The sequence below is a fragment of the Scyliorhinus canicula genome, chromosome 13 (assembly GCF_902713615.1).
Source record: "Scyliorhinus canicula chromosome 13, sScyCan1.1, whole genome shotgun sequence".
Lineage (NCBI taxonomy): Eukaryota > Metazoa > Chordata > Chondrichthyes > Carcharhiniformes > Scyliorhinidae > Scyliorhinus > Scyliorhinus canicula.
In genome coordinates this window covers 117,808,448-117,820,701 of record NC_052158.1, presented here as the reverse complement: position 1 = coordinate 117,820,701, position 12,254 = coordinate 117,808,448, and the positions used below count along the sequence as shown (strand labels likewise).

At 44.7% G+C, this 12,254-nt stretch overlaps 1 protein-coding gene across 2 annotated transcripts in view; it reads left to right on the top strand.

Annotated features, from left to right (window-relative positions):
* Nucleotides 1–1,445: 1,445 nt before the first annotated feature.
* LOC119976317 (endothelin-converting enzyme-like 1) overlaps nucleotides 1,446–12,254 on the top strand; it is a 159,603-nt gene continuing 148,794 nt past the window's right edge. The window contains exon 1 of one of the 2 annotated variants that reach the window (XM_038816761.1): nucleotides 1,446–2,590. In XM_038816761.1, the coding sequence (XP_038672689.1) occupies nucleotides 1,823–2,590 (768 nt within the window). In that variant the 5' untranslated portion in view covers nucleotides 1,446–1,822. The remainder of the gene's footprint in view (nucleotides 2,591–12,254) is intronic. The other variant, XM_038816760.1, reaches the window with a different exon arrangement.

Sequence of the window (12,254 nt, the reverse complement as noted above, 5' to 3'; positions counted from 1 at the left end):
CGTAATAGTCTAAATGGAGAAGTCCCGGGGCAGAGAGAGATACCAAACAAGTCTCTTCAGTTTGGGATCTTCCCGTTGAGTAAACATCAGCTGGATTCCGGCCTCGTGAAGTTTACCAACGGACTTGGAAAACATCATTAATGTTTACCCAATTGTTAAACCGCATTGTGGGTGGGATATTGTTGCAACATTTGCAGCACTGATTACTTATTCATTGTGGATCATTTCGATGCCAGTTCTTTGATCGATTTTCGTTTTCAGAACGGAGAAATCCTTGAAATTTCGATTTTGTTTTAAACTGTTACGGGATTTGGGGGGGGGGGGGTCGTATATCTCTCAGTGACTCCAAGCGTCCACCATCCAGCCTGTATCCACTCTGCACGGTAACAGGAGTCACTGCTCGGGCTGCCGGTGTCCTCAGATTCACTTGTAGCCTTGCCTGAGGAAGGATCTCAAACACAAGCAGTCCTTTGACCGAACGATTGTTACAAATCGGTCACTGGCACCTTCCACTATGTAGGATTAGGCCAAAGCGTATTTTCATCTGCACCGTTTTGCGAGATGTAACCAGTTTTTAATGACAGTTAATGATAACCCCCTCCACTTGGATCACTGCTGATGGTATCTCTTAAATCAAGAAATAGTCAATTAACCAAAAAAACAATTAACGTGACTATAATCATGGGCTTTTGAATAATGCATGCCATTTTCATAATTACAGCTACAGATTGGATTTCTACTAAATGTGTCCAAAACAGTGGGTAGCTTGAAGCAGCAAAATTTCTATTATGTGTTTACTACATTGTAAATATTTATAATTTACTGGTTCAGGAATAACAATCAGCAACATGTTCTGTATAAGAATTTCTTCCCGTCGATAATGATTGATATTTACAGTAACATTGCTGCGAATTGTTTTTCTTTTAGTCGAGAAGTGTCAGGGCGGGCCGTCAATTAATTATAATTGTGTAACTGGACGTGGTCTGTCCCTCAAGCAATCTGCGGTGACACACATCTCCAACTTGGGTCAATGTGAAGAATAAAGGTCCCAGGTGACCAGAGGCTACTTTCCCCATTGAATGTGTGTGTGTGTGGGTGTGGGGTTGTGGGGGGGGGGGGGGGGGGGGGAGGAGGTGACTTGTGGTGATTTACCCTGACGATCACCACACCTCAGGCGAGGGGCAAGGTTAAGAAGGCTTAAATAGTCGAACCGGCTATTCTCATTGCCTGGGTCTGCCATGCTGAAGGGTGAAAAACACTTTATGAAAATACTGCTTCAACTTCAATCACAACCTCAATCACAAAAGTCGATCGATTCTTTTAAATGCCACCGGAAGGTTTGCTTTCTCCTTGTTAGGTTTCACTCTGAGATTGGAGGAGGCGCTGGGGCAGGTTTCCAATCAGATGAAAGGGGCTGAGGTTCCACACTCTAGTCTAAACTAACCTGAGTGTCCGACGTGAAGCGCTTGGGCACTTCACACGAGTGCGCTTGAACCCAGAACGCTCCCTGTACATGTGATGCTGCTGCTGCTGCTGTTTTGTCTGGTGCCCAGGCTGAGGTTGGCGCTGCTGGCGACAAGCAACAACAGGGAAGTGGAGACCTGTCAATCATTGCGATCTAGAGGAATAAAACTGCCGGCAGCTCGGCCAGCCTGTTCCAGCTCCGCTCACACACTCCCTGCATTCAACCGGTTCCTCATGCGGCGGCAGCAACCGGTTTCAGGGTCTCTTTTTAAAAGAAGGGGGTTAGAACAATTTAATTCTTTTCAATTCTCTGACTAAGTCAGCCAGCGCGATATCGATGTAGTTTGCCGAAAGAACTATGGACAAGACTTATTCTTTGACGGCTCATTACGACGAGTTTCAAGAAGTTAAGTACGGGAATAAATTTAGCTCCGGGACTCTGCACAATGGTTTAAACCTTCACCTGAGCTCCCGCAAGCAGGACAGGACCGGCAAAAGTAGAAAGGGAGAAGTGAGATGGAGCAAGAGGGAGATCTGCCTGCTTTCTGGCTTGGTGTTCGCCACAGGGCTGTGCATCATCCTGAGCAGTATGCTGGCGCTCAAGTACTTGGCAGCCGAGCAGGAAAGTCACTGCCGGGAGGAGTGCAGCCGCAGGAAAAGCTTCAGCAAGGCGGCCAGGTTGATAGCAAGCAACATCGACCCCACCATCGACCCGTGCAAAGATTTTTACACTTTCTCCTGCGGCGGCTGGCTCAGAAGACACGGTATCCCCGAGGACAAACTCAGTTACGGGACGGTCACCGCCATCGCCGAGCAGAACGAAGCCAAACTGCAGCGGCTCCTCATGCAACCGGTGAGGAGGGATTCCCGGGAATCGGCCGAGAGGAAGGTCAAGCAGTTTTACAAATCCTGCATCAATCTGAAAGAGATCGATCGGCTGGGAGCGAAACCCATGTTGGACATCATTGAGGAGTGCGGCGGCTGGGACATCACTGGCGGCGGGAAGAAAGCGGCGCGGAGTTTCGGCGAACTTTTGTATAAAACACAGGGCGTGTACAGCACCGCCGCCTTCTTCTCCCTGAATGTCAACGTGGACGATAAAAACTCTTCCCGGAATGTGATCAGAGTAAGTCTTGTGAAATGTGTAGAAGCAAGAATGGAAAATACAGGAATTCTGCCCTAAATTGGATCAGTCCATTAAATAAATGTCATTCACCTCACACAGTTACACCCAGACAACCCAGTGAGTGGGGACGATCAGAACCCATATCCAATCGTATTGGCTGAAGTAAGGACTCACATTAATATTCAGACTATCCTGATTCTCAAATTGGTGACAGAATCTTTAATTTGGGAAGTGCATCATTATAGTGTGGCGGACAAATATGTCTGGACAAGCCATATAAAAATACAAAGAGCGGAAAGACAACCAAACATGTGCTCTAAACCAGACCTGGTTACATATTGTGTTCAGCACCGCGGCTTTTCAATCTCTCGGGGACAGGCATTTCTAATCCACTAACCAAACTCCTTTCAAAATTACTGTACCCGTTAGAGCGCTTCCACAATAAGACTAAATGAACCTTCAGCTCGCAAATGAGTATCTAATTTATCCCACTAACTGCGGGAAAGTTACTACAGTATTATTAAAGAGTCTGAGCACGTGGACAACTATGAAGTGATCAGAGAGTCAGCAAGGACATGTGAAGGGGCAGTCAAGTCCAACAATTTAGTTGATATTTGTGTTGATAAAGTAGTTGGGTGGTAAGGAAGCAGCTTTGAATGCTATTCCTATGGAATTCCAGAAGACATTCAATAAGGTTTCACACTGTTCTCAAAAATGAAAACATGGACAACTGGAGGTAATCTATGGGCAGGGCTGGATAATTGATCAGTAGATAGGTGAGCGAGAGAGAGTGAGAATAATCATGGATATGTACTCAAATTGGCAGGAGGTGGCACCACCCCCAACCACATACACAATGATCCATAACAAAACCTCAGCTTTGCCTTCTAAATTGATTTGGCAGACGATTCGAGAGCCATTTATCCAAGTTTGCTGATGATGCATTAAAGAGTGTAAATGGAAACAAAAAGTTGCCAAGGTGCATTGATTGATTAAGTGAGTGGGCAAAATTGGGGCAGATGAAGGCTAATTTTTTTTGGGGGGGGGACATGTGAGGTCATCGAGATGGAGTAAGAAAGATTATTTGCTAGGAAACTAGGACATGTGGAAAAGGAAAGAGATTTAAGGATCCCAATAAAAGTGGGTAGATAAGTAGAAAAAAATCAAAAGATTAATTTGATGTTGGCCTTTATCTCCTATGAGTTAGAAGTTATGGTGCAGTTACTTTAGGGGTTGGTTTAGCACAGTGGGCTAAAAACAGCTGGCTTGTAATGCCCGAACAGGTGCTGGAATGTGGCGACTAGGGGCTTTTCACAGTAACTTCATTGAAGCCTACTTGTGACAATAAGCAATTATTATTATTATTAGTTAAACTCCATTTGAAACATTGCATTCAATTCTAGGCACTTCATCTCAAAAATTATAACTTGGCGCTGGTGGGAGTACACTGCCGATTTACTGAATGCTGGAAGAGTTAAATTGCATATACTTAGTTTGCATTCGTATGAGCATAGACAATTAGGGAGTTGCCTAATTGAGCTCTTTAAGATGATGAGAAAGTTTAATAGAATAGATAGAAACAATTTCCTCTGGTGGGGGAGTCTAGAAGAAAGGGACATGACCTTGGAATTGGAGCGAGACATTTACTGTCACATTCCTGTTCCTCTGTTCCTAAGTGCAACATCAGTCTTCTTCCATCTCAAGATACAAACATAGTTGCAGTTTTATTCAGGTGATGGTTAGACGCCTTATAGTCATTGAAAAACATAAACCCGGCACAGACAAGTTTAGAGAACAGCTTTTGTTTGTAGCTGTATACCATGTGGTGGATTCGCTATGTAGGAGGAGACTTGCCTTCAATAGATCATTAGATCTGAGAAGTGACAACTCCCTTCCCCAGACAGAACAATCTGTGTAATAATGCAGGTCACCAATTTCACATAGGTGGAATATTGCTTTTAATTGACTCAAAGTAATGGTGTGGCAAAATGTCATTCAAAAACAAAATAAAATGTAGATATTTGCCCAATGAATGTATTATGAAAAATAAGATTAAAATCAGGATACAATCTTATTTCTATTATTTTTGAGCCAAATATTAGCTGATCATTTCTGGCTATCGAATAACTAATGGTTTATTGTGTTGTGAACTAAACTGTACAGCTTCAGATAATGTCAGAATAATTTGTGCCATATACATCTATTTTAACATATTTGTGCTTACTGGTTTCAATAAACTGTAAGAGTAATAAGCATATTATTCAATTGTGTATACATCTTGTTCTTGGCCAGGTCCACATTTCAACTGGTTTCCACCTATGATGATTCGTACTCCTTTACACCAGAAAGCTATAAACTCGTCGAGTTGCAAACACTGGATACAATGTTTTTTGTTGGATCACAGTAGCGAAACTGCCCTTCCCTAAGACCTGTTCAATAATCTTTCCTTAACAGTCAAGGTGTTGCAGAGAAAATCTCTTTATGACCCATTCTGCTATCTTGCTCAGATACAACTCTCCATGCTCTGGATCCCTTGTGGCTCTGGCCATGACCTGATCCAGATTCCACGCTTCTTGTTCTCGATCAATACCCTATTGTATGTACCGGGTAAAAGCTCAGATTTCCAGATAGTCCAGGTTTCCATTCCAACTATGCATCCCTTCCTCCAGCTGACTTAAATCTCTTTCCCTCAGCACAGAATAACTTTCTCCCTCCCTTTTAGTTGTATCTCATTCAGCCCAACAAAAGAAAGGTTACTCTGCAAGTTACCAGCCGAATAATTGCTGCAACCTATGATCAAATATCTCATAATACTTTTCTCTTTCTCATCATAGACTTGTGGCCAGCAATATTTTAGTCCTGTCTCATTCAACATTGAGGCTTCAAGTTGCCCCTGTGCACAAGGTGAAACCTTACAAAAAGTTTATTACTGTTAATGTTCAACATTAATTAACTGAATCTGCTGGACCATCATATCTGACGCATATCACTTTTCTGCAGGAGCAAAGTGTATTACAGCATGAAAAATGTATTAAATCAGGTTGGACTTTAACCTGGTATTGTAAGACTTCTCACTGTGTTCACCCCTGTCCAACACCGGCATCTCCACATCATAGCATGAAAAATGAGTAAGGAGGGAAACATATAAAAAAATTATAACGTCATATATATTAAATCGGACATTGGAAATCATTTGGTATTAACTTTGTTACATTCACCAGCTGTGAATTATTAGTTTGCTGACATTTATGTCATTAAATATGAGTCAAACATGTGCCATGTAAGGAAAAGCAAGGAACCATTACTAAACCGTTATTCACAAATTAAAAAAGACCCTTATAAAGAAACATATTCTGCAATAGAATAAATTACTCAAATTAATTTACATAACAGAAAAAGACGGACATTTGTATCACATCTTACACAACCTCAGGGTGTCTCAAAGTGCTTCATAGGCAATGGAGCAATTTTGCCATTGTTGTAATGTAGGAAATGTGGCAGATAATGTTTGCATAGCAAGATCCCACAAACAGCAATAGTGGTGTGCCCTCTTTTTGAACCACTGCAGTCCATGTGGTGTAGGTACACCCACAGTGCTGTTAGGGATGGAGTTCCAGGATTTTGACCCAATAACTGTAAAGGAACAGTGATATATTTCCAAGTCAGGATGGTGTGTGACTTGTGAATGGAAATTGCAGGTGCCGATATTCCCATGCCTACTTGTGACAATAAGCGATTTTCATTCATTTTTCATTTCATCTGCTGCCCTTATCTTTCCAGGAGGTTGATGTGATGAATTTGGGCAGTGTTGCTGAAGGAGCCTTGGTTCCTTCAGTGCATATTGTAAATGGTTTACACTGTTGGCATTGTGCACCAGTGGTGGTGGTATGAATGTTTCAAGGATGGATTGGGTGCAGAGCAAGCGGGCTGGATTGTTTTGAATAGTGTCAAACTTATTGAGTATTATTGGAGCTGCACTTATCCAGGCAAATGGAATATTTTCCAGCGCAATCCTGGATGGGGCCTTGTAGTTGGTGGACAGGGTTTGGGGAGTCAGGAGTGAGTTATTCACTGAAGAATTCCAAGAATCTGACATTTCTGGTAAATGGTAATCCCTAGGATGTTGAAGGTGGGGTGTTCAATGATGGTAATGCCAATATCAAGGGGAGGTGGTTTGGATCTCCCTTGTTGGAGATGGTTAATGCTTGGCACTTGTGTGGCGTGAATGTCCCATTTATCAGACCAAAACTGTGTGAACATGGACTACGTCAGAATTTGAGGAGTTGTGAATGGTACTGAACGCTGTGCAGCCATCAGCGAACATCCCCACTTCTGACCATATGTTGGAGGGAAAGTCAATGATGAATGAACGGAAAATGATTGGGCCTAGGCCATTAACTTTAGGAACTCCTGTAGCGAAGTTCTAGGGCTGGATGATTGGTTGATAACAATAACAATCATTTTCCTTTATGCTAGGTACAACGCCAACCAGTGGAGAGTTATCCTTTGATTCCCATTGATTTTAATTTGGTTGTGGTTCTGCTACTTTTGAGGACAAAGGCAAAGTACTGCTGAGTAAATCCCTGATTTGTTATGAGTTTGTTAATGAGCGTAAAACTATATCATGGACCTGTGATAGAAAAGACTTGGAATTTTTCTTTGAGAAGATACAAAGGAAAAAAGAGCCTTGAAATTCCATTCACAATTTGGCAGTATATCCCTAACTTTTTCTGCATGCAACCCCATTTTAATGCCTCAGATTTTGTGTGGCCCCCCTCCCCGCATAGAGTGAAAATTATGGCCGGGTGGTGGGGGGAGTTGGTGAGTGGGGGAGTAAAGTTTGAGAGATGTTCAGCTGGGGAAGGGTTTAAAACTGCTGGGTTTGCCTTTAAAAAAGCAAAGACCCACCTTGTTACAGGCTGCGTTATAGCAGCAACCAGGCCTCAGAGAACAGACAATTAAGCCACGCCCACCGACATATATAAAAACAGAACATTCAAAGGGTCAAACTCAAATTTGGCAAAACTCAGTCCAAGCTCCACTGCCGCCATTGTTGCCTCGAAGGTTGCGACCTCAAAGTCCCAACCTGCAACCCCACTGGAGGTTGCAACCCACAGTTTGGGAATCACTGCAATAGGGGTATATCACATGAAAGAAGCACACAGCTGGTGGTTGAAGTGGAATTTGTTAATAGGTGCTCACACAATGGAGAATTTTAAATTCCCAAAACTGGATAAGTTTGGGTGTTATGTGAAATAAAATTTTCAGACCCAATTGCATCATTCCATGAACCTGCCCAAGGAGGGGGTCTGGTGACGAACCCACTCTCAGGATGTTTCTCCCATTTGAATATTTTCATAAGGTTGCGTGCTTCCAATTTTTCTTGACCATTTCAGCTTTAATGTTGATTATCTATGTTTCCCAGAAACTTCACAGTTAAAGGCAGACGAGGGCTGTTGCATGGAATGGGTTAGTGCCTTTGTAGCACTGCTTGTGAGTGTAATCGTACCCCCTCATCTGGCGATCCAGTTCCCTCCCAGTGTCCTCCACAACCTCCAACCTCCTCCTTGTGCCTGCCCAGACTCCCACATAACCTCTGAAGGCCCTCTGTAGTCTTCTACATCCCCCTCTCTCTGCCTCTCTATGATCTTCTCCTCTGATCATCCATGCTGCCCAGCTGCACCATGGAGTTGCAGGCTTACCCGGCCACCATCCAGCCCCTTAGTTTCATTGTGGCTGGGGAGCGAACTAGCAAAAATAATAATCTGCTATTAAATTTGGCAAGACCTGAGCATGGCCAGTTCTTATTGGTTACCCAAGTGCGCTGGCCCAATAATATTTTGCACTAACATGTTATATATGCATCTCTTTCGCTTGGTGTAACATGATAAATGTGGTGAATCATAATAGCATAATTCACACTGTTATCACACATGTTGTACCATGTGTGGTACAACGCAAGCTCGGCACACGAGCAGTTGCGCGGCTCTGCCCCTAGGGGGAGGTGTACTGGGAATGTATGGATGTTTGTACTGGGCTCCACCCTTGGCTCCGCCCATGACTCCTCCCCCCCCACTGGTTGTATAAAGCTTGGCAGTCGGAGCCTGCCTGCTAGTTCATCTAGAGTTCATCTCGTCACAGGCAGGCTCTGTTGTAAGACAATTAAAACCACTGTTCACTTCTAACCACGTGTCGCGTAAAATGATGGTCTCATCAATAACCTCTATCAGAAGGACTTGGTTTAAGCCCCAATCCACAACTTGAGGACATGACTTATTAGATTGTGGAAAGTGATAACTCTTGGATGAGGACTTCAACTGATCCCATTGCCGCTTTTGATAAAGAGGTTTCCTGAAGTACTTCAACGAGGACCACCAAAGTGAAATTACCTGCTGATTCCTCTTATTGCTGTTTTTTTGGACAGTGCTCTGTGAATCAGCTACTGTTGTGAATACATTTGAAAAATTATTATGTAATTGTAAAGTACTTGTAAATTGTAAAGGGGCTGTTTAGTACAGGGCTAAATCGCTGGCTTTGAAAGCAGGCCAGCAGCATGGTTCGATTCCCATAACAGCCTTCCCGAACAGGCGCCGGAATGTGGCGACTAGGGGCTTTTCACAGTAACTTCATTTGAAGCCTACTCGTGACAATAAGCGATTTTCATTTCATTTCATTTCAAGTGCATTGAAACTCCTGGAACTTGAGAAAGGTGCTATATTAATGTAGTTTTCTATCTCTATCTGCATGTTGTCATCTCACTATATAACGTCTGGTTCAGTAAGTTCAATATGTTGGCTCGTGAGCAGAAACATATCTATTTAGTAAACTTAATTTTTTAAATGAAGGGAATGTGACTTTTCAAGATTTTTGGGACCATTTTTCCACCAACCTCTTTTTGCAAATTTTATTAAATTTTGTGGTTAAAATAATTGTCTCCATACACATTTAAAGATCACTATTTGTGATCCTAGGTAGTTGAGATGCTAATGAACTAGATTTAATATTGTTTCCTCATAGACTGTAAGCAATTGGCAATTGCGGGCTTATCTCTGTAATCAATAAACATCTCATAGCCATTGTGTTGGGGAATCACTGGTCCCAATTGTTTACACAGGCCTTGCTATGAACTGCGAGAGATGAAAAATGCACACATAAGGTATTGAAGCAGAATTTTTGACACAGAATGAAGATTGTACAAATAACAGGGTTATTGTGCAGAAAAAGGATATGAAAAGATTGGAGCGCAGAACAGTGGGAGCAAATTTATCTTGTTTGACTGAAGTAACCTGATAGAATGAAACAGGAAATGGTGGAAATAATCAGCTGGTCTGGCAGCAGGGAGAAACAGAGGACAAAATACAGATTATCATATTTAAGTGAGTCATTAGGCTCATTTAAATATGCCTGAGGCCTCTTCTCCCGGGACCTGGGAACTAACAGCCTCACCTGGGAGACTTCGCCAGGGCGCTGATTAGCACTGGCTTCCACAATCGTGGCCTAACAGTATCCGCACCTGAGGTGATCTACCAGGCCATGAGAGACAGCCGGGTAGTCGGGCTCCAGGCAGGGTGGTACCCTTGCACTCCCATTGGCCCCCAGGCAACTTGGCACTGCCAGCCTGGCATCACCAGAGTGCCTGGGTGGCACTGCCAGGCTGGAAGTGGCATGGTCAGAGTGTCTGGCTGGCTGCCCAGGTGCCAGGTTGCCCTTGCAAGAGATCGGGCTCAGGGGTGCCTTGTCCATAAGAGGTGGGTTGAGGGGGGTCTTGAGGACTCCCTAAGAAATAAGTTGGGACAGTGGGGGGTTCCGAAGGCTGTGGTGATGTGGCTGACGGGTATTGAAAGATTAGGGTGACATCTAAAAATGGTGCCCCAAACCATGAGTCATCTTCCTGCACTGATGAGTTGAGCTCGTCAGTGGAGGAAATGATGCAAGTTCAGCTCTGGCAGGGCATTCCTTACCGAGGCCAAAATATTGGCAAAGCCCTGTTAAACGGCATGATGTTTCTCAGCACTGCAGGTGCCGAGTAACACACCGCTAAATGCGCCCGAGCCGGGACTCATTTTTTGTCCAGTTGAATTGAGCCCAATGTTTCAAATCAGTGATGATAGATGAAACTCTGGGCGGAGACTTTTTGGAGACTAAACCCAGTGTTGGGTGGGAAATTCGGCTGTGGGGTGAGTGGGCATGTATGATTTTCAACTCATCTGCGAGGAATCTCATGATGAGGCAGGCAGTAAGCCACCTACTCTGCAGTTACCTCATGGAATTAAAAGGCACCCAGACGGGAATGTACACCTCACAGGTCAGGGGCTCCGTGTTACTCCTCCAGAATCCTTGCAGCCACAACCTGTACTGGAGAATTTGGCAGATGTGAGCAACCACATCCTGAGATAAGGGCCCCTCAGGTATTGCCTTTTGCTCATCTCTAGATAAGAGCACTGCCAGCAAACACCCATGGTCAGGCCAATGCTCACAGTTGCAGTGCTCTATGTTCACCACTCTTGACCTTCTCGAGACTCTGCTGCCTTGCTCCTTATGTGCCAACCAGTGACAGGCCCTCCCCATCTAGATCTATGAGCCATTATCAAGGCAAGGTTCCCTGCAGCCTGCATCACTGATGCCCTAGTGGATGTGGAAAGAAACTGAAATTATGCAATTAGTGAACATTCCTTTATAGGTTTCCCTCCATCGAAGCCAACAGGCAAGCACTAGACCCGTTACCTGGTCTCTGTCTAGACATGGCATCCACACTGCACACCTTCCAGGTATAGGGGGCTGGATTCTCCGCTCTCCGACGCCAAAATTGTGTTTGGCGACGGGGTGGAGAATCGGGAGCAGCACCAGCTTTTAAATTCTCCGTCCTCCGAAAATCGGCATACTCGTGGATGCTCCGTCACCGACCGGCTGAATTCCCGATGGCTTGGGACTTTCATGGTCCAGCCGTTCGGGAACCTTGCGAGGCAGCTGCAGATTCAGTCCAGGGCCGCCACAGTCAAGGAGGGCCGTTCGGCGGGCAGGGGGGGCTTCATTCGGGGTTGGGGGCAATCTGTGTGGGCGGTCTGGGGAGCGCGAGCAGGGCACTATTTTGGCAGGCCGCCATCGTGTGCATGCGCGGACTCTGACCGGGAAGTGCTGGGGGCCTTATCGGCTGATAGAGCTGTGAGCTCTATGATGGCTCCCTGCTAGCCCCCAGCACAATGGGGCTAAAAGACCACAGTTTCCCTGACTGCGCAGGGACTTAGTCTCAAAACGGAGAATCCAGCTCAGGATGTTTCGGAGGACTGGAGAGGATTGTTCCTCACATTCATACATGACTGTGTATGGAGACATTGCTCTCATCACTCTGGCAAAAGAGCAATGTGCAGAAGCCTCATGGGACACTTTTCTGCACGTCGCCACACCGTTGAAACTCTATAGAGCGACAATATGGCAGCATAGAAAGATTAACCACATGACCTCTTCTCAGCCATGACCATTCACCTGAGAAGATGGAAGTTTAGTGGCATGCATTGGCTCCCCTCCACCAGCCATGCCTCTTGAAGGCCACAAACTCCCTCCTTCCCTCACTCCATTCCTTCCCTGCCTCTGTCTGCAGCCAATGGCAAATGGCACAGAATGAAAGGCAGCTCCGCACCATCGTTGGGTCTCGATGTTGTGAGAC